The following is a 24167-nucleotide window of genomic DNA, read 5'->3' as shown; positions in this document are numbered from 1 at the left end:
TTCCGATCCTACTTGCTGCTTGTCTTTCCTTCATCTGAGAGTCTCCTGTTCTTAACCTCTTATGGAAGGCAGAGAATGAAGGCAAGAGGGAGCAAAATAAATGAGATATGGCAATGGAGAGTACACTAAGGAGGCAAGGCACACAGTTGGTTCATAAATGCATCTATGTGACAAAGTTATATTCCTTCTCAAGACTGTTCATCTTGTATTTCATTCAGTATTATAATTATTTTTAATAATCATTTTCCACTGAATCTAAAATACTTCATGGTTGTGTTTAATCATTGTTTGCATAATGGCCTTGTGTAACTAAGTTAAAATCAATAAAACCAGCTATATTCATTTAAAAGACAGTCCACAAAATGCAGTATTACAGTCACTGAATGAAATCAGTTGTCTCATTAAGCTACATCACCAGTACTTCAATGCAGCTACACTTTAAAGTGGGAGCTCCATATTCAAAAAAAGAACAGCTAATGAGGGCCCTTTCTACAGAGGGAATTCTGTATAATGCAAGGGTTTCTCACCGTCACTCAATGATTTAGTTCTTTGTCTCTTGCAACACTGATGCTAATTGTTATGTTCTCAAAGCTTTGATATCTCATTTTCAAATATAACCTACTGGATTTGACTAAGGTGTTAAATACTAATAATTACAGTCTATTGAATAAGACTTTTCATGTCATCTGCGCTGAGCTGCTTTAACAAGTTAAAAGACAGCATCATTAATCACTCCACCAATTTATCAAATGACCGGTAGTTAATCTAGTGAGGATTTCGACACAGATAACATCTCAAGATAACAGATTCATTATGGTTTTTGCTGAGTTAACCCACCTTTGCAGAGGGTAACAGCAGAGGCATTGCAAGTAGTCAGCAACCCCAGTTCAGAAGATTAGCAGTCTAAACAGCACTGCCCATGCGTCCCATATTTTATAAATATAGGTGCATGAATGTTGGAAAGGACAGGATCAGGCTTTGCGGTCATCCCTGCATGGAAAGGTTCACATAAATGTGTTACTGTGCAACCACGCTCAAGGAGAGAGGAAAAACTGCTAGGGATTAACTGAATTTAAATTCCACTAGCTGCTGCAGAAGTATTTAAATCCCTATCCCAGAACATTAGGCTTGGCCTCCAGATAACTAGTCTAGCAACAAGACCAGTACTGTACACCACTGCCTGGATGACTGAAGGATTACACGTACAACCAGCATGTTAGCGCACTTCAAGTTTTTAATAAAACTGACTTCCATTGTTTAAGCTGAAATTTAAACAAAAGAAACACAAAAACAGTACCAGTCAATTAATCTGCACATTTTATCAAAATATGATCAACTTATTGTAAATTTTCCAACCTCAGAAAATAATTTACGTTTAGTCAACAGCTTTGGTTTTGGAATACTACTTACTTGAATTTTTAATGCATTTGCTATTCGTGTTAGCTGTTTTTGTATTACGAATGGATAGTTTACAACTAGAACAATCCATTTTGCAACATGAGCTAATCATGCAGACAGGAACTTGTGGCACAAAACCACGAGGGCCATTTAGAACTGCAGGCTAGTCTGCATTTAAATGCCTAACAACACAAATACAATTTTAAGGGAACAGCATTGAATCATTGCTCATATCTATTGCATATTATGAAGGACTAAAGGTCAGTGAACTTAATCTTAATTGACTAATAGAATAATGCTTCTGATATTATTATAGCTAGAAAACTTTAGCTATACATTATATAGTTATTATTTCACTGACAGATATTAGTTATAGATTACATGTGTTTAAAGCAAATGTGCGGCTTTGGCAATAGCTAGATAAACCTACAGCAAAACTTGCATTTAAACTGGAATGAATTTTGGTCTATTTGACGCTCTGGAAATTTTGGCCTTTCCACAAAGATGTGCAGCACGGAAACAGAGTCTTTGGTCCAACTCGTCCATGCCGACCAGATATCACAACCCAATCTTGTCCCACTTGCCAGCACCGGCCCATATTCTTCCAAACCCTTCCTATTCATATACCCATCCAAATGCCTCTGAAATGTTGCAATTGCACCACTTCCACCACTTCCTCTGGCAGCTCATTCCATACACGTACCACCCTCCGTGCGAAAGATTTGACCCTTAGGTCTCTTTTATATTTTTCCCCTCCCACATTAAACCTATGCCCTCTAGTTCTGGACTCCCCCAACACAGGAAAAACACTGTCAATTTATCCTATCCATGCCCCTCATGATTTTATAAACCGCTGTAAAAGCTCCAGGGAAAATAGCCCCAGCCTATTCAAACTCTCCCTACAGCTCAAATCCTCCAACACTGGCAACATCCTTCTGAACTCTTTCAAGTTTCACAACATCCTTTTGATAGGAAGGAGACCAGATTTGCACAAAATATTCAAAAAGTGGTCTAACCAATGTCCTGTACAGCCGCAACATGATCTCCCAACTTCTGTACTTAATACTCTTGACCAATAAAGGAACGCATACCAAATGCCTTCTTCACTATCCTATCTACCTGCAACTCCACTTTCAAGGAGCTATGAACCTGCACTCCAAGGTCTCTTTACTCAGCAACACTCCCTAGGACCTTACCATTAAGTACATACGTTTTGCTAAGATTTGCTTTTCCTAAATGCAGCACATCGCATTTATCTGAATTGAACTCCATCTGCAACTCCTCAGCCCACTGGCCCTTCTGATCAAAATCCCATTGTAATTCGAGGTAACCTCCTTCGCTGTCCACTACACCTCCAATTTTGGTGTCATCTGCCAAACTTACTAACAATACCTCTTATATTCACATCCAAATCATTTATATAAATGACAAAAAGAAGTGGACCCAGCACTGATTCTTGTGGCAGTCCATTGGTCACAGGCCTCCAGTCTGAAAAACAACTGTCCACCACAACCCTCTTGTCTTCTACCTTTGAACCTGTTCTGTATCCAAATGGCTAGTTCTCTCTGTATTCTGAGAGATCTAACCTTCCTAACCAGTCTCCCATGGGGAATCTTGTCGAATGCCTTACTGAAGTCCATATATATCACGGCAACCGCTCTGCCCTCATCAATCCTCTTTGTTACTTCTTGATAAAAACTCAATCAAGTTCGCGTGACATGATTTCCCACGCACGAAGCCACGTTAACTATCCCTAATCCGTCCTTGCCTTTGCAAATACATGTACATCCTGTCCCTCCAATAACTTGCACACAACCAACGTCACGCGCACTGGTCTATAGTTCCCTGGCTTGTCCTTACTCTACCCTTCTTAAATAGTGCCACCATGTTAGCCAACCTCCAGTCTTCCAGAACCTCACCTGTGACTATCGATGATACAAATATCTCAGCAAGAGGCCTAACAATCACCTCCCTAGCTTTCAACAGAATTCTAGGCACACCTGATCAGCTCCTGCAGATTTAACCACTTTTTTGCGTTTCAAGACATCCAGCACTTCCTCCTCTGTAACATGGACGTTTTTCAAGATGTCACCATCTATTTCCCTACATTCTTTATCTTCCATGTCCTTTATCACAGTAAATACTGATGCAAAAATACTCATTTAGTATCTCCCCCATTTTCTGCAGCTCCACACAAAGGCCGCCTTGCTGATCTTTGAGGGGCCCTAGTCTCTCCCTAGTTACCCTTTTGTCCTTAATGTATGTGTAAAAACCCTTTGGATTCTCCTTAACCCTGTTTGCCCTCCTGATTTCCTTAAGTATACTCCTACTGCCTTTATACTCTAAAGATTTATTCAATCTCTGACATCTACTTCCTTTCTTTTTCTTAACCAAACTCTCAATTTCTTTTGTCATCCAGCATTCCCTACACCTACCAGCCTTTCCTTTCTCCCTAACAGGAATATACTGTCTCTGGACTCTCATTATCTCATTTCCGAAGGTTTCCCATTTTCCAGCCGTCCTTTTACCTGCGAACATCTGCCTCCAATCAGCTTTTGAAAGTTCTTGCCTAATACCATCAAAATTAGCCTTCCTCTGATTTAGAACTTCAACTTTTAGATCTAGTCTATCCTTTTCCATCACTATTTTAAAACTAATAGAATTATGGTCGCTGGCACCAAAGTGCTCCCCCACTGACACCTCAGCCACCTGCCCTGCCTTATTTCCCAAAAGTAGGTCAAGTTTTGCTCCTTCTCTAGTAGGTACATCCACATACCGAATCAGAAAATTTTCTTGTACACACTTAAATTTATCTCCATCTAAAGCCTAAATATTATGGCAGTCCCAGTCTATGTTTGGAAAGTTAAAATCCCCGACCATAACCACCCTGTTATTCTTACAGATAATTGAGATCCCTTTACAAATTTGTTTCTCAATTTCCCTCTGACTATTAGCTGAGTCTATAATACAATCCCAATAAGGTGATCATCCCTTTCTTACTTCTCAGTTCCACCCAAATAACTTCCCTGGATGAATTCCAGAAATATCCACCATCAGTACAGCTGTAATGCTATCCCTTAACAAAAATGCCACTCCCCCTCCTCTCTTGCCCCCCTTTCTATCCTTCCTGTAGCATTTGTATCCTGGAACATTAAGCTGCCATCCTGTCCATCCTGGAGACATGTTTCTGTAATTGCTATGATATCCCAATCCCATGTTCCTAACCATGCCCTGAGTTCATCTGCCTTCCCTGTTAGGCCTCTTGCATTGAAATAAATGCAGTTTAATCTATCAGTCCTACCTTGTTCTCTGTTTTGTGCCTGCATGTCCTGACTGTTTGATTCATTTCTTTTCTTAACTGTACCAGTCTCAGAGTGACCTCTTTCCTCACTATTTCTGTGGGTCACACCCCCCTCATCCCATCTTACTAATTTAAATCCTCCCAAGTAGCTCTAACAAATCTCCCTGCCAGTATATTAGCCCCCTTCCAATTGAGGTGCAAACTGTCCTTCTTTAAGGTCACTCTACCCCATCTTGGTGAGAAATAGGCTATGGGAAGGGTACGAGAGCATGATCTGGAAAGTGTAGTTTGTGTGTGAAGGCTCACCCTTCGTCTCTGAATGATGTCATTAAAATATAAGATGCCAGTACTGACTTTGGAAAACTCCAGCCATGATCGTTCATGAACTAAAGAAAACCCCGTGCACGACAAACATTTATTGCAATGGTCCAGAAGTAAAAACATGCATTGATAGTCTCATGGCAACAACAGAAAAGCTGATGGACGATGAGAATGTGATCAACCATTCTGTATGAGCGTAAGAAGGGATAATGCAATCACAGTAAATATCCAATGTGACTGTACGTACATTTGGTGTTGTAGACTGGGCAGAAATCAGACAGAAGGCATTCAAGTAGGGAGCTGCCGAGAAGCTGAGGTCACCCCAGTGCATGAAGCAGTGAATCTATGACATCAGAGATGAAGGAAGATGTCCGGTACAGGCAAACTGCCATTTTGAAAGTAAATTACAAGTAAATTTTGGCTTCTGTGATCACCTTGGAGGAGTAAGATTGGTTATGAAGAAATAAATGTGGTAAATGGTCCAGCCAGGTTTGACAGTTGGCAAGTCAGTAACTCAGTACCCTCTGTTCAAGGGCAAAGGTTTGAAAACTAAACACTCCATAATGCCTCTCCACATCCAGGCAATAGAAGTTCCAATATTTCATTCTCCCAAGATTTGCAGGGTTATTTCCCCCTTTCTCTCCAATACCTCAGATAGCATTTTCAGTCAAAATGTTGCAGCACTTAAGTTCTTTATTAAAAGCTTTCTGCTTTCTTATTTCTTCCCACTTTCCGAAGCTTCCTCAACTTTCCTATGATCCTAGTCGCCCCTAGTTAACTTATTTGCAAAATAATAACTCACAGAAAGAGGCTCATGCCAAGACACTACTTGTCCAAGAAAGTACAGACTAGTTTAAAAGACCTCACCATAGTGTATACAAAGCTCCCTTCTTATAAATTATGGACTTAATAATATCAACTTGGCCGTAATTCAGGATTTTATCTAATGACAAAACCAATGTTACTCCTTCCCAATGGAGTCTGGTCATCTTTTTGTTCAAGGGTAAACTTGGAATGTTTCTTGTAAGTCAATCACGAAAGAAGAATTTATTTTGTTGAAGCAGACAAATTTCCACCGCACAAATGGTTGGCTGACGATTTTAAGTCAGTAAAAATAAAATCATGTTAAAAACTTTTTGAACCCAGGGCACAATGCAACTAATGCCACGAAAATAATAAAATATCTGATGGCAGAAATGGAATTCAGGGATAAAAAGAGAGGTTTAAAAGGGAAAGCAGTGAACTATTTCAGCTGGTATTTGATTTAGTACAATCTTGTCAATGGTAAAGAAAGATATAGATTTATAATCCTAATCAATTGCTCAAAGGACATTAAAATCCATCCCCCTTTTACAAAAAGAGGCCACTTCCTCTAGATGTAATGCTTTTAAAAGTGAATAGTGCTGAAAAAAGACAGCTTGTTGAAGGCTCGTCTTGTACTCAACAGAACATTTCACAAGAAATTCAAACAAAGCCTAGCTGTTAACTGTCAATCAACATTAACAAATACATTCGCCATGGCAACAATGAGAGTCCACCAGCTAACCAAGCAGTTCTCCTCTCATGCAGTATAAATGTTGCTTGAACCCATTTTCTCTTAAAAATATCTTGATCAGCAAGGTGAAAAGCTTTGAAAATCGTTTTGCAGCAATACTCAAATTCTGCACGAGCAAAATAGCTCAAAGTGACAGTTATACAAATTTTTATGAAGTGTTAACTCGTTTAAAAATAGTACAATTATCCAACACTTTTTCCAACAGCTGCTGTGGAAATTTTTCAGCCCTTTAAAAATCTTCAGTACCACAACAACGTTAGCCAGGACAGTGGCAATTAATAAAACAATCCATGTATTTTAAAACTAAAACTAAAACCAAGAGGGGCTCCTTGTCCCAATGTCTGACCCAAGAAGTCTGTGTTTAAGTCCCACCTATTCCAGAGATGTGTAATAACATGAACAGATTGATTATAAAATATCTAAAATTAAAACTGAAAAATAATTTATCAATTGTTGGTTGAGATTGTTCTGAGCAGAAATTAAACTTGGATAGACAACAAGAGGGTGAAATTCACTCAACGTGGAACAAAAGTGTGATGCACGATGAGCTAATTTCCCTACCATGAGAAACAGTAGGATGCTTGGTACAACAATAAACCTTGCTGCACAAAGGTGATATGCAACAAAAATTTTGAGTAATTTAAAATGTTGATTTCATGTACATTTTGAGTGCAAATATGTGTTTCAAAAACCCAGCTTTTTAAAAATACATTCTTTATTTGCCTGTCACTTACACTAACCAATTTAAGTATAAACGACATGAATGGCTTCACAATGTACTGTTACTTTCAGCTTTGCTGCCATAGTTATGTGTTCAGAAAGGATGAGTGGGAGGTAATCCCATGACAGCAATTTGTGTGGTAAAGTGAAATGCATTTTAAAGATAACTGTGCAAAAACAGACGTGGAGCTACTGGGGACTGAGTCACAATAGCCTACATGAAATCAAATATCAGGCTAGATCAGTATCAATCTCATGCTCACCTGCATGCTCTGATTTTTTTAGGGCACATTTAACTTATACCATGTTTGTAGAATGAATCCCACTCTTTTCAAATATATTTGCAATCCCCTGATAATTTCCCACATCCACTGAGCGATGCAAGCCAGATAACTGACAAGTAAAACTTTCAATCATAATGTAATTAAGGTTGTAAGAGTGGCAACCTAGAAAATACACATTTGAAAAACCAATAACTTATATTGTTAAACTTGCTGTAAAAATGTAAATATTCTAAAGGTACTTCACAGAATATTGGGCGGCACGGTGGCACAGTGGTCAGCACTGCTGCCTCACAGCACCAGAGACCCGGGTTCAATTCCCGCCTCAGGCGACTGACTGTGTGGAGTTTGCACATTCTCCCCGTGTCTGCGTGGGTTTCCTCCGGGTGCTCCGGTTTCCTCCCACAGTCCAAAGATGTGCAGGTCAGGTGAATTGGCCATGCTAAATTGCTCGTAGTGTTAGGTAAGGGGTAAGTGTAGGGGAATGGGTGGGTTGCGCTTCGGCGGGTCGGTGTGGACTTGTTGGGCCGAAGGGCCTGTTTCCACACTGTAATGTAATCCAATCTAAATATGACATCAAGCTGCAAAAGGAGATACCAGGACAAATAATCAAAGTTTGGTCAAAGGAGGAGGTGTTAAGGAGCATCTTTAAGGATAGGAGGCATGGTTAAAAAAAAGATGGAGGAGTTTTGGGAGGGAATTCCTCAGTTTCCTAAACTGGGGCCTAAACAGTTGAAAGCACAACTACGAATGGCACAGCAATTAAAATCTGAGATGTTCAAGAGGTCATAATAACAGGAACACGCACCTCAGAGCCTGAGACAATTACGAAGTTAGGGAGCATGAGACAATGGAGGGATTTGAAATAAAAGATGACAATTTGAAAATGAAGATAATACTTAAATGGTAGCTAATATGGATTAGTGAGCACAGGCTGTAAGTCAGGATATCGGTAGTAAAGGTTTTGAAGGTCTTAGTTTTACAGAATGTTGGCGGCTGGTGGGGTTGGGGTTCAGCTGGATTGGCATTATAATAGTTAAGTCTAGAGGTAGCAGAGTCACGGACAAGGGTTTCAGCCGTAGTTCAACTGAAGCAGGGTGAAGACAGAGAAACATTAAGGTGGTGGGAAAAGGCAGTCTTAGGTATGGCACTTACGTGACCAGCAGTCAGTTGATAAAATGTCTTAAATCATAACATATGGTCTTTTTATTTTTTGGACTGAAATCAAGGTTGCGGAAAAACTATTGTTTGTTCAATTGTGTGGCATTTTCCTGCTAAAGCCACATGTAAATTAAGATCTACCTGTCACAACTGAGGAGAAATATTATATTGCAGGTACAAGTACACCATCACTTTCAAGATTATACAATACAGCTCGAAAATATCTACATCCCCTCTGGAATAGAATGTGAGGTACGATTGGGGTGCTGGAGAAGTGGTATTGTGTGAATTGCATCTATGACAGTCAATAGCAATGAAATGTGCTCCTTTTGTACTACAGCCATTCTGAGATAATATCCTTTAAGGAGGGAGCGAGAGAAAAACAGGGAATGGTAGACCTTAGCTTTACATCAGCCGCAGTGAAAATGGTAGACACGATTGTAAAGGATTGATAAATGGAAACATGGATCTGTTTGAGTATAGTCAATTAGTGGGGTACCATATGGATCTGTACTTGGGTGCCAGCTATTCACAATATACCAATGATTTGGAGTTGAGTACCAAATGTAGTATTTCCAAATTTTTGGATGATATAAAGTTAAGTGGGAATGTATGTTGTGAGGAAGATGCAAAGCAACTTCAGTAGGATTTGGACAGGCAAGAACATGGCAGATGGAATAAAATGTGAAGTTATCAACTTTAGTAAGAGAAACAGGTATGCAGATTTTTCTTAAATGGTAAGGGTTTGGAAGGAGTAGTTGTACAAAGTGACCTAGCCAACCTTACAAAAAGGTACTGAAAACTAATAAGCAGGTGCATCAAGTTATTGGGAAGGCTAAAGCAACATTAGCCTTCATAGGAAGATTGGAGTACAGCAGTGTAGAATTGTGTAGAATCTTGTTTAGATTGCATCTGGAGTACTTAGGGTAGTTTTGGTTTCCTTAGCTCAGGAAAAATATCACTGTCATAAACACAAGTGTAATGAAGGTTCAGCAAACTTGTTCCCAGAGTGGTGGGATTGTCCTATGAAGACAACTGGGCTTCTGTCCTCCAGAGCTTTGAAGAACAAGAGGTGATCGCATTGAAACCTGCAAAATACTTAAAGGGATAGACAAGGTAGAATCATAGAATCCCTACAGTTTGGAAGCAGGCCATTCAGCCCATCAGGTTCATACCAACCTTCCGAAGAACATCCCATCCAGACCCAGACCCCTATAAACCTGCATTTCCCATGGCTAATCTACCTAACCTGCACATCTTTGGACCATGGGAGGAAACTGGAACACCCAGAGGAAACCCATGTAGACACTGGGAGAACGTGCAAACTCTACACAGTCACCCAAGGCTGAAATCAAACCTGGGTCCCTGGTGCTGGGAGGCAGCAGTGCTAACTACTGGGCCTTCATGCTGCCCCAATGATGCAGATGCAGGTAAGATGTTTTCCTGCTTGGGCAATCTAGAATCAGGGGCACAACTTAAAAATAAGTGGAATGCTGTTTACATCTGAAAAGAGGAGGATTTTTTTTTTACTTCAGAGAAGATTTTGAGTCTGCTTAAGACAGAGGTTGATTGATTCCTGATCACTACTAGGGTAAAGGATAATAGGGATTGTGTAGGTAAAAGGCATTGAGATGTTCAATCAGAAATGATTATATTTTATGGTGCAGCAGCCTCTACAGGCTGAATGGCCTACTCCTGTTCCTTTGATCTTTTCTCTTTGAACTGGAAGCATACAGATTTAAAGAATTCTCCTGTACACAGTCTATGAGAGGCTACTTTTCTCTGCCCTTGTTCGAACCAGGTCTCTAGTACAGCCATAACATTATATTTCCACATGGCAATCGATGCCTATAACTCATGCATCTTATTTACCACAATTTATGTTTTAGCATGCATGCACCATAATCCCTTACTCGGAATTCACTTAATTTTATTATTTTATTAGCTTTAGTGCTAACTGTCCCTCTCAGTGTTCTGTGCACTTCATATTCCACTCCAATATTCCCACATCACTGCCAAATTAATGTAAACTCCCGCAACAGCCCCAGCAAATCACCCAGCAAGGTAGTCCTGACTTTGTTTACACGTGTTCTCGGTAGGTTCCATTTATCCCAGAGCCAGCACCAATGTCCCAGGAAACTAAAGGCCTCCCCTCCTGAATCATCCTTCCAACTATGCATTCATCAGCTTTATTGTCCTATTTCTCCACTCAATTGTGCATGGTAGCATAAGTATTCAATGATTAGTATTTTTAAAGTCCTCCTTGCTAATTTTCAATCAAACTCCCTAAAATATGACCACAGGAAATATGTTTCTTTCTACCTATATTACTGATACCAAAATGGATCACAATTGCTGGCTGTTCAACATACCCCATCAGGATGTTCAGTATCTGTAATCAGGGCACAACACACCATCTTGAACTCATGTCTGCAGCTACAGAAGAGTCTCTTCGCTCCCCAAACTACTGAATCATCCATTATCATTACTCTTCCAGTGTTTTTCTTGTCCTGCTTTAACCACAATGTCATGGAGCTGACTCTGGCTGCACTTTCAAAATGAACCATCACCTTTATCAGTATTCTCATTTGAAAATTCATTTGAGAGAGGTGCGCTCAGGGGACTCCTACACTACCTGCATATATCTTAACTACACACAGTCATGGTGTTACCCATTTGCTCTCTCCCCCTGTACAGCTCAAGGTTGACTCGAATTTCTTAATGCTATCCATGAGACTCTTGAGTTCACCCGATACTAAATGCTGCTCAAGCTCCAAAACATGAACTTTTAATCTGCTCCTGCCCATGACATTTCCTGTACAAATGATTATTCAGGACATCTTAGAATTCCCACATGAACAACACACTAGTGGGCACTCAGTTTGGTTTCTTATACTTGCCTGCTGGCCTTTGGCTTCATAATAAAAATATTTCAGTGATCTCCCATCTGATCATTTATCAAATTTTCATTTGGTGGGATTTTGCCTGAATGATAAATTGGGACCCCATATGAAACTGTCTACAGCATATTGGGCTTTATGCTGAGCATGCAGGTCACTGAGTGCTGCAGCTTTATTGGTTGGTCAGACCAAAATTAAAGCTTTACTATGGACATTATAAACACGAGTTACCAAAGGAACAAAAACATCAGAAAGTTAGCCTTCATTAAAAAGACTGTTAACTGATTCAAATGATTCATCAACAATGTAGATATGAAGTATTTATATAAGATTTCGAGCAGAAAATACTTGCACCATAAATATTTATAGAATGAATGTTGCAGGAAGAAATAATGGTGGATAGGAATTATGCACCATATGCGACATGTGTAATTTAAAAAAAAAATTTGAAACTAAAAAGATTTATTTTATGTATATCAGATTAATATATTTGTACACACCTTAAAAATATGCATTTTGGGGGTCACGGTCTTCTAATGAAACCAATAAAGTCATCAAGTTTTAATTTTATTTTTTGATGATCATTTAGTCAGGTTCCTCAATGGATGAATTTGGCTAGCTCTTGTCCAATCAAATGCACATGCAGTCAAAATGTTAAAAGCCAGAGGGTACAGACCCCATCCCGCGGAGGATAACATGTTTGTGGCTTTGGTAGTTCTGTGAAACAAATGGTTGTCTAATTCCCTCCAACCATCCTGGATAGGGGAGCAAATGAGGTGGAAAGGATGTGGACAGCATCAGAGAACAGAATAAAACACAAAGGAAAAGAAAAATAAATCAGCCAATAAGTACTATTAATTCATTGTTTGCTTTGCTTTAAACATTTTCTTTGAGATTCTCAAAGTAATAAAAGTTATATGTATCTAATTTACACTGCAAGGTTCAATAATTCTAAATGAAATAGACATCTCAGCCTTCAGATTATTTTCTAGTGGTGTGCCACCACCAAACAGCAGTCTCCTGTTTTCATTTTAAATGTTACAGTTCCAAGCACAGCTTACTGTCTAATCAATCTAGATAAAGAATATATAGTGTGTATGTATCAATAATGCACCTCATTTAATAAGATGCATTAAAAAATGCTTTCACAGCACTCAAGGAAAATGCATTCGATTATTAAATCAGAAATTCAGCCCAAAGGCTGTGATGTAAAGTACTTTTCAATTATCAAACTGTAATTAATGTTAGATATGACTGCATGTCTACTTGCATGTCCATCAAGGTGGCTTTTATAATCTGACTATGTATACCCTTAAAAAAACAGAGACAATCAGCATAGGTGCATGTAGGTAGCTATTCTATAAAACTTTATCTAGAACCACTGATTCTTTATGATGAAGCTTTATACATCACAGACAATATACGGTTCTGCATTGATATCCAGCAGCCAGACTTGGATTTAGCAATCCATTTTGACAATCACAAGAACAAACTCTGGCATGTTATAATGAGAGCAAACCAAAATGAAAGGCAAAGCTACCCTGTAGCTAATACCTACAAGCATGATTACACCAGCAAAACACAAGCATTTTTCAGAGACAGTGATAAATCAAAGAAACCAGGAAACCATAAATATAAAGTATTTGTCTTTTGTATCAAGAAAATGTAGTTTTCAGTGTAGTTAAAACTGAAGAACACCTTACCAAAAAATACATTCTTCTGATTCAATTTGTTAGAAAATTCCGTTAAAAATTTAGATCTACGCTCTCATAATTTGATTGTAACAATGAAGTTATTTTACTATGATGCTGATCTCTGTTGTGATTACAATAATTCCTGCAATTTCCAAAGTACATCACAGCCACAGATATATTTTTCAGAACAATGCAACACTTACATTCATACAATTGAGGTTTTCAACTTTGCACAGATTTCTTTCCAATTGTCTTCTTTTGTTTCACCATAAAGATATCTGAAAATGATAGCGCTAATACCAGCCATAGCTGACAAAGTATGAATAAAGTTAAAAATCACACAACACCAGGTTATAGTCCAACAGGTTTAATTGGAAGCACACTAGCTTTCGGAGCGACGCTCCTTCAATGAAGGAGCGTCGCTCCTTCAATGAAGGAGCGTCGCTCCGAAAGCTAGTGTGCTTCCAATGAAGGAGCGCCGCTTCAATGAAGGAGCGTCGCTCCGAAAGCTAGTGTGCTTCCAATTAAACCTGTTGGACTATAACGTGGCGTTGTGTGATTTTTAACTTTGTACACCCCAGTCCAACACCGGCATCTCCGAATCAAAAGTATGAATAAGTTGAGTCTTGTCATTTTCAACACATTAATCCCGATACATTCCAGGCATTCGGGAAGTCAGACTCCTTACCTTTAATGTCAGGACATCAATACCTTGTATAAAAAGAAAAGCCAAGATTCTGCTGAATAAAAGTGAACTAACCGGAGATGTTCAGTAGCTTCAGAAGTACGGTCATCATCTTCCTCAGAATCTATATACTTATCGGGATCAGGAAGATCAGCAAGGTCAAATTCAGCTTCACCATCACTCTGATCAAGGTAAACAATGGCTTCCTCTTCAGGTTGCTAAAATACCAAAAAATAGTCTTACAATTATTTAATTAAAGAAACTTCAACAAAGTCCATCATTCAAAAGAGCCATAGAGATGTACAGCATAGAAACAGACCCTTCTAGTACAACCCGTCCATGCCGACCAGATATCCCAACCCAATCTAGTCCCACCTGCCAGCACCCAGCCCGTATCCCTCCAAACCCTTCCTATGCATATACCCAGCCAAATGCCTCTTAAATGTTGCAATTGTACCAGCCTCCACCACATCCTCTGGCAGCTCATTCCATAAACGTACCACCCTCTGCGTGAAAACGTTGCCCCTTAGGTCTCTTTTATATCTTTTCCCTCTCACCCTAAACCTATGCCCTCTAGTTCTGGACTCCCCGACCCCAGGGAAAAGACTTTGTCTATTTATCCTATCCATGCCCCTCATAATTTTGTCAACCTCTATAAGGTCACCCCTCAGCCTCCGAAGCTCCATGGAAAACAGCCTCAGCCTGTTCAGCCTCTCCCCTGCAGCTCAGATCCTCCAACCCTGACAACATATGTCAGTTTGTCACCACAATAGGAGATATAATGTCATGTTGCAGTTATACAGGACACCTTTAAAATTCTGATCGCCCTCCTATAGGAAGGATGTTGTTAAAACTTGAAAGGATGCAGAAAAGATTCACAGGGATGTTGGCAGGATGGAAATGTTTGAAATATAGGGAAAGGCTAAATAAGCTGGGGCTTTTTCTCCCCTGGTGTTTTGGAGATTGAAGGGTGACCTTACAGAGGTTTATAAAACAATGAGGGGCATAAATAGGTGAATAGCCAAGTGTTTTCTTCTAGCGTGGGGAGTCCAAAACTAGAAGGCATAGGTGTAAGGTGAGAAGGGAAAGATTTAAAAAGGAACTAAGTGGTAACTTTTTCTCATACAGGATGGTGTGTATAAGGAACGAGCTGCCAGAGATGGTGGTGGAGGCAGGTACAATTACAGCATTTAAAAGACATCTAGATGGGTATATAAACAGGAAGGATCGAGAGAGATATGGGCCACATGTTGGCAAATGGGACTAGGTCAGACTGGGATGTCTAGTTGGTGAGGATGAGTTGGACCGAAGAATCTGTTTTTTTGCTGTATGACTTTATAATAAACTTGCACACCTTTACATACATAAAATTACACACTTTTCTTCAGAGGTCTCCTGATGTGATTAACAACCATTACTCATGAGTCCTGCCATCAGAATATTCTGAGGGATCCTTTTTCCCCAATATAATATGGCACAGGTTAAGGATAGATGTGGGTGTAAATAGGGAAGGTCCATGTCCTTAAATCTCTTCACTCAAACAGCAGCTGATGCTGCAAATAAAGCAAGCAATACTCTCAACCAATATCTGTTAATAAATTTCATCAACCAGATAAAGTAAAAAAACAGTGCATTTTGAGAGCTGCTGCTACTAATACTTCATGCACTTTAACTTCTTTATACCAGAGGAGTCGTGGATCTGCTGCATAAAATTAAAAACAAATCTGCACTCATCTGTGGACTACATTTTATGTTTAGATTCAATACTGGTAGGTGAATTTAAACAATCAGTTCAATAATGGATCATAATGGGAAAGCAGACAAGAAAGCAAACTCATTGACTAGGACTGAAGTTTGCCAATACTTGATGTGATTTGAAACAGCAGCTTTAAACATGCTCCTGGTTCAAAGGAATTTGACAGTTTGGGGCAATTAGCTTATATTTCATGCTGCAAATGGAACTTAAACAGATCATTACAGTGGAGGCACCTTCTTTACAACATAAAAGTAAACTAATTAAGACAATGACATTATACCTTTAAGTCTAGATTTCAAATTTGCCTGCTCTCCAGAGTCTGAGCCAGGTTAAAAGTATAGCCAAAAATAGTGGTATCCATGTCCTTCCAATTTACTGTCTTACCAGCTTAGGTCAGTTCAGAGGATGCCTTGAATTGGATGAACAATTTATATCCATCACCACATAGTTGAATATTCTAACATGTACTATGCTACATAAAGGAGTATAAAATCAATTACTTACAATGAATTAAAAGTTATTTCTGCTCTACAGTGAAGTAGAAGTGTCTAACATTACTAAGTGTTATGGGCTGCTGATGGAGGTGTATGCACAGAATGGCAAAAGTACAATCTCTCTACACACCCTGTTTGTTATAACTGACAGATTTATGGGGAGAGGAAGGAACCTACATGCAGTACAGGTTCAAACACCACCACGGCAGCTGATAGAATTTTATGAAATTAAGTAGTAAATTCTATCAATTAATAAATTGAAAATTGAAAACCAGTTGCAGTGTAGATGACTACTACTTGTTGTAAAAGTGCACCTGGTTAACTAATGTCCTTTAAGGAGGAAACCTGTGTCATCTTTACTTGGCTTTGCTCACACGACTCCAGACCCAAAGCAATGTGGTTGACTCTGAACTGTCCTTTGAAATGAGCTAGCAAGCCACTCAGTTATACCCAAAGTAAATGGACAGTAGTGCATCAAAAAGCAAGGCTCTCTATCATCTCCTTCATGGCAATTAGAGATTAATTTAAATATTCATTGTCTTTATGCCAATAAATATGCAAATTTACTCAATGCATGGAAAGCTTTTTGAATGCTTAAAACACTGTTGAGATAGATAATGTACTTCAACATTATCTAAATCTTATGAAATTCTACAAACATAACCATTTTTCATGGAAGGAGATCTGGTGAGCTCCTCCTCACATATTATGAATTCAGGCCCAACTTTGATCCTGGTTATAAACAAGTTCCATTTCCTGATTACAAATTGGATTAATCGTATTTTCATGCTGACTCTTCATTCTTTTTATATTCATTAAGTAATTATCCAGCACCTTTCTGAGTACTAAAATTGATATAATAATGGTCATTACTTACAACAAACTATTTGTGCATGTAAGAGTTTGTTCTGATCTCTTCTACATCTGATGTCTTTTTTTAAAATCATTCCTGGCTGTTTTTGATTTACCTCCAAAATGAAAGGATTTACCTGCTTACCATTTTTGTGCACTTCACAACTTTGGACATCTTTATCAAATCTCTCATCATTCTTCTTAATTCATTACTTTCTTGATTTCGGTCAACTTTTGTTGTAACCCAGATAATTTTTCTCAGTATTATTGAGTTTCTCTTAAAATATGGAGCCCAAATCAGTATACACAATAAATTTTTTTTCTACATTAACAACTTTTCAATAATTTGCCTGAACTCCCAATGTTGTATGAAGATCAAAATCTCACATGCTTTCCTAATAGCCTATTTTGATTGCCTATTCACTTTTTGTCTTGTAAGGATTTTCTCCACTTTGTGGAGAAACAAAATGATTAAGTACATGGACTCATGGATTAGTTACAATACAGGTGGTGGCTAACTGGGCCATTGTGTCCATTTGCTTCTTTGCAAGAGCAACACAAAGTCTTACTCTTTTTAACCAAAAATAGAAATTTCATATGAAACTCAACAGGTCTGGCAGCATATAAGGAGAGAAGGCAGAGTTAACATTTCAAGTCCAGTGACCCTTCAGAGCAGGCCAATCTCCTCTTATTTAGTGTGGCAACCTCACAACAATGAATAAATAAAGTAAAAACCTTGCAAACACTTCCACTTCCACCAGCAGAATCTGCTGCCATGTGTAACAATAACCTTTTGGAAAGCCCTTTCTTCCACTTTTGTACCTCAGTCACATACCTGGCATGCAGCACTTCCAAACGTCTTCCCATTCAGTGCATGAGAAATGGGACTGGGCAATGAGAAATTACATTCAATTGTTTCTTCAGCTCATTAATTAGCAATTTCAAAATGGCAGGCAAATTTCCAATTCTTCACCCTTCAAGGTTTAACATTAAAATTCTCTGATAAGCCACTCCATCATAGGCTGCCTCAAAGACTTCTCATGTCCATGTAATTTAGTGTCTTCCACTGTGACTGCACTCTAACAAGTCTGCTCAGAGGCACAATCGCAGCACTTCCATAGACAGCAAGCTTCACTGAGTTAACACTCAGAGTTCCAGAATTTCTCCGCTGCTCTCAGCACATATTGCTCATGAGCTTCTTTCATTCACACTCTCAGCTACTCTGAACTATCAATGACTCTCAGGACTATTTCTTAGTCCTCACTTTTTTCCCTGACAGCACTGAAACTCAAGTCTCAACCGTGAACACTTGTGCTGCTCAGCACTTCTGCTTCAACAATCTACCAGCTTCAAATTGCAACTGCAACCAATTTGCAGCAGATACTCAGATAAGCTAAAACCAGATAACCTTCTTAACCTTCACCTATTTTCATGACATCATGGCCTGCCCTGAGCCAACAGACATTTTTACAACCTTTCAGAAGTCTTAGTGCGCTAATTTAGCGTTTACTACAAAAAAAACAAACTTTTCTGTGCTTTCAGTACTGTCAGCAGCATAGACATCATGCCTGTAGCTAAGTAAGCCATTTAGAGCTCCATTTCTTCCATTCTGGTTCTACTAAAGAGAGTAACGTTTTGACATACCATTTGTTGTAGGAGCTCTGGAAATAAATGAAGTTTATTTACCCTACCTTCCTAACACTTTGCCTCCACCTTTAAGTGCACCACTCTACAAGGTGCTTTAATTGCATTTATCCCATTTTCTACTAATAAACTTTAATGCCTATAATTAAAGGTTATATACTAAAACATATGAACCATAACATAGACATATTCACAACGGACCATAAAATCCATCCCAATGTATGACAAGTTATACAGGTTATGGACATATTTTGAAATTTCCACATACATGAAATGTATGGCCTTGTATGAAGGAACAATTACTTCTCCAAAATACTTTCACCTGAATCTAATATTTCTGAGAGGTCTAGTTAAAAAAAATGAATGGTAGTGCTTTCTAATCTGTAGGCAAACACATGCTTCAGTCGTAAATTCAATCCTCAAGTATAAATAAGCCTGACAAGATAGTAACAAAATCTCTTGAAAAGACTCTGAGTGTGGCACGTTATATTTTAAAATAAGTTGTTAACCTTGCAATTTACAATGACTTAGAATTTTGAACTCCAAAATCCCAGATACCTTTCAAGAGACTTTGTTACTATAAAGACCGAAATGTACATGATTCTCATGTGTGTGGTTGATTTCTATATCATTTAGGGAATGAAACACCAAATGGATTGGGAACCTAATTTTATTCGTTTATAATGGATGAAGAAAATCTGATTTGGCAGAGGCCAATCTACCATTTGTGAAAGTGGATATTTGTAAATCACTGGGATCTTCCTAAATACAACTCCCAGTCTGAATAGTTATAAACCTAATTTTGAAAGGAGGAAAATAATCTTCAGTGTTGTAATGGAAGGGAGGGCAGCACTGCCATTTTTCTCCAGTTATTATCGTTATGCCTATCCATCCTCTCCAGATGGGCATTACTATTTTGAAGTAAGGGAACTATACATGGTAGCTAAACCAATATTTGTTATCAGCACCTCACTGCTTCTCGGATCATTTCCTATGTTACAACAGTGTCAACATTTTTAAAAAACTTAATTGGTTGAAAAGTTATTTTGGATGTCCTGGAGTTGTAAAAGTCATTGCATGAATGCAACTCTTTCCTTTTGTTAGTTATGTCACACCTTTTATTTGGGACTGTATTTAAAGGGGGGGGGGGGGGGGGAGGAGTTCAATGATATGAAGTCTTGAACTCAGAATGTAACTATTAAATAGCACGATCTAGTAACTAATATCAATAGACCAAAGCTGATCAAACAAATTTGTTGTCAAAGCTTTCTTGCCCTGCAGGTTATTGTAGTAGACTTTTACATTTATAACTTTACAGAACACTCTTAACCACAAGATGTGAATTTATGCTTTGCACCTTATATAAAATGCAGTTTTGTTGGCAGCAATGTCGAGATGCTTTAGTCAATTAATTTAACCTGTCCATTCACTGTAACAGGCACGCAAAGTGACCTTTCAGGTTTTCTCTGAAAACCAGCAGTAATTACAATAATTTACAGAAACAGTGCATAGCTCATTCCAAAAGTGCAATTTGTGCTTAATTTATGTTACACTTCATTAACCATATTTAATACATTTTTTCAGGAGGCACATTTAGGTCCAAAGCAGAATGCATTCTTCGTAAAAGCACTCAGTATTTGAGTGAAATTTATTATAAGTTGTGCCACTGAGTTTAATTCAGGAACATTTTATAATTTTTAATAAAATATTTTTGTATTGGTCATTTTACAGCACAACTGGTCAACATTTTTTTAGGGTGAGAAACTCAGGGACTGCAGCATGCTATTTTTAAATACGCTTTTCTGTATCCTAATTGTGCTGCTCTCCCCTTCAGAAGATCACAAATCTCTTGGGCTAACACACAATCCTTTCATACCATTAGGTCTAAATTCCAAAGCTAAAATCTAACCTTACTGCACAACTTTGTAGAAATGTAAACTTACTGTACTATTTTGACAGATCGAGGCAAGCTGTAGTTCCTTTGCATCTGAAGAGGTGTTCTTGAATTTTTATGACTTGTGCAAATAACTTCACTTTTACCTATATGCTTTATTGCTTCTGTACAAGTGCAAATTTTACACATAATTGAGCCTATAAAAACTAATCACAGATCATTCTGTTTATTTTGTATTTCCTGGCTTTTTCTGCATCCACCATGCCCACCAAAGCCTAACCACACACTGATTTAATCTGCAAATTTCTCAATCATGCCTCCCAAATTCAAGTCTAAATCACTAATATATACCAAAATAGTAAGGGACCCAACAATGAGCTCTACAAAACACCACTTGAAAAAGCTTTCTACAGGCAAACACAGCAATTGACCATTACCCTTTGAATCCTCTTACCATGTCAATTTGGGATCTAACCCTGTATCCTACAGACTTCAACTTTTCTCATCATTCTGCCACGTGGGACATTGTCAAATGCCTTACTGAAGTGTATGATATAATTCATCCTGCCCTAGTTATTTATACACCTTTAAAGAGGTCAGTATCTCTTCAGCACTTCCCTTCTCATGATGCTTATTTTACCTTTCACTCTCCTGTAACTAGAATATCTACATCATCTCTCTCCTTTGAGAAGATGGACAAAGTACTCATCAAGAATCCTGTCCACATCATCGGCATCGACACACAAGTTGCCACGTAATCTTAAGCGGTCCAAACCTTTCTTTAGTCAAATAAAATCAAAATACTGTGCATGCTGGAAATCTGCTTTGTTCTTGTTATCCTATTGCTCTTTATGCACTGTTTTAAAAAAAACCTTTGGATTTTTCTGTAATTTTAATGGAAAATTTGTACCCTCTTTTTATTTTCTTAATTTTGTTCCTCATTTCATCCATGTACTTTACTAAGTTTCCGAAAGAATTACTTCTTTGGAGATTATCTTAAGCCCCATTTTTTCTATGTTATTTTACTCTGTACCCTTCTGCTTAATCAGGGGCTCTAGATTTAGCAATACCATCCATTACTCTTTGTGGGAACACATCTACAATAAGTTACACTTGAGTTTCTCCATCTGATTTAACACTAACATTCCTTCAAGTAGTCCAACTGTAAGCAGTCCAACTTCCCCAGCTTTGTGAAGTTTACCTTCCTTGATTTAGATGTTTCACATCTGTTATTTTCTCTTTTCCAAAATGATGCTAAATCTAATTGCATTATGGTCACCATCTTCAGCTCTATTTTGGTTACAAGCCCATGTTTTCTGAGACTTAATCTAGAATTGTGCACTCTCTCATTGGGCTTGTTATATGTTGGTTATAAACATTCTATCAAATACAGTTGAAGAATTTTGTGCCCACAATCCCTTTCATGCCATTTGTATCCCAGATGATATTTAGATAGACCATAAGACACAGGAGTAGAAATTAGGCCATTCAGCCCATAGAGTCTGCTCTGTATTTCAATCATGGCTAATAAATTTCTTAACCCCATTCTCCCATTTTCTCTCCGTAACTGTTGATCCCCTTGATACTTAAGAACCCAACTATCTCAGTCTTAAATACCTTCAATGACCTGGCTTCCAAGCCTGTGGCAATGAATTCCATAGATTCACCACTCTCTGGCTGAAGAAGTTTCTCCTTATCACCGTTCTAAAAAGTCTTCCCTTTACTCTACGACTATGACCTACTCTCTCCTACCAATGGAAACTTCTTCCTAACCTCTACTCTGTCCAAGGCATTCGCTATTCTCTAAGTTTCAATCTGATCCCCCCTCATCCTTCTAAACTCCAACGAGTATAAACCCAGATGCCTCAAATATTCCTCATATGTTAAGCTTTTCATTCCTGGGACCATGCTTATGAACCTCCTCTGAACACGGTCCAGGGCCAATACATCCTTCCCGAGATATGGGGCCCAAAACTGTGCATAATACTCCAAAGAGCTGAAGCATCCTTCCACTATTGTCCTAATGTTCATTCAAATTAGTCTGCATATTTGCTCCTCTAAACTTTCACACTATTTGGATGTCTGTAGTATATTCTTAACAGTGTGCTTTTTGTAGTTAAGTTCAAACCATATGGCCTCATTTGTTACTTCATTAAGTATATCGTCATTGCCCACAGCTGTGATTGATCCTTTGAGCAATAATGTTACACACCCAACTTTTTAATCCATCACTATCCTGCTGAAGAATTCTATATTCAGGGATGCTGAGCTGCCATTCTTATCTCTTTCTAAACTAAGTTTAGAATCTCTTTCAATTACATCTTGCTACCATGTGCCCATCTGTTCTCTCAGCTCATCATCTTTATTCACGAAATTCCTTGTGTTTGCATACATTCCTTTTAATACTATTAATTTTCTGTGTTGTATATTTTAAAATTCTGCCTCCCTAGTCTTTCAAAGTCACTTGCTATGTTTCTACCTTCTGTTCCCTGCTCTGAGAGTGCCCACAAGTTCCCATACCTCCGTTGATCTAGTTCAAATTCGCCCCATCTGCGCTAACAAATCTCCCTGAAAAAAAAATTTATCCCGGTCTTGTTCATATGGAGAACATTGAGCTTGCAAAGTTCTCATACTGCCAGAGCCAGTCCCAACGGTCCAGAAAATCTGCTGCCCACCCTCCTACATCAGCCTTCCAACTATGTATTCACACCCGTTCAATTCTGCTCTGGAGGTAAGTCGATTAGAGGATCAGATGAACTCAAATTTTTGATTTGTGCCATGAGACAGTTTTATATCCAATTCGACAGGAGAGAGGATCTCAGTTTTGTACAGCTTGATACATTATAGAAAAGTTTTGATGAAGCAACACCATGTTATACATTTAAATTCTTGCAAGGGTTTGATTCACAATTCCCTGACTTCAGATAACTTGTGCTGAAGCAGTAGTTTTGAAATTAAATGTTAATAATCTTGAAAATATTTAATATTGTGTAACTTCAATGGTACTTTACTGGGAATAGCACTTCCTTTCCCAGATGGGATGTCCCATGCGACCAAAGATCAGCAAGTCAAACACTGGCCTGCTCAGTCATGAGTGGCATCAGCAACAACGCTCAACCTTGAATAGACAATATCCTCGAACTGAGGAATAACTGCAATGACCGTGTAGGTTCACTAGGACAACAGAAGGGAAAGGAAGTACTTTTGAAGTCTAATTGAAATTACTTTCACTGAGACAAACAAGGTTAAGAACAGTTTTTTTTTAAAAAGTAGCTTTAAAAAGTATATAGGATTTGCATAGTATGAGTAGGGAAAAACATTTTTTGTTGGCTTATCCAATGGTATCGAGGGGTTATTGTTGCTCAGAAAGGGAAGAGAGGAGTGGTAGGATTGAGTTATTTTTCATTAATTAATCAATTTGAAGTAAAAGGAGGAATTAAATTATATTTTATTTAACTGTGGCTAGTCATTAAACTACTTCTATAGAAAGGAAATCAATATGATTAGGTCA

At 38.4% G+C, this 24167-nt stretch overlaps 1 protein-coding gene across 2 annotated transcripts in view; it reads right to left on the bottom strand.

Annotated features, from left to right (window-relative positions):
• Window positions 1-24167, bottom strand: part of ddx10 (DEAD (Asp-Glu-Ala-Asp) box polypeptide 10) — a 246547-nt gene that overhangs the window by 10575 nt on the left and 211805 nt on the right. For both annotated transcript variants that reach the window (XM_043691861.1, XM_043691863.1), the window contains one exon: window positions 14092-14234. In XM_043691861.1, the coding sequence (XP_043547796.1) occupies window positions 14092-14234 (143 nt within the window). The remainder of the gene's footprint in view (window positions 1-14091; window positions 14235-24167) is intronic.

The sequence above is a fragment of the Chiloscyllium plagiosum genome, chromosome 6 (assembly GCF_004010195.1).
Source record: "Chiloscyllium plagiosum isolate BGI_BamShark_2017 chromosome 6, ASM401019v2, whole genome shotgun sequence".
Taxonomy (NCBI): Eukaryota; Metazoa; Chordata; class Chondrichthyes; order Orectolobiformes; family Hemiscylliidae; genus Chiloscyllium; species Chiloscyllium plagiosum.
Note: the sequence above shows the minus strand (reverse complement) of the source record. Positions and strands in the feature narration are given on the sequence as shown.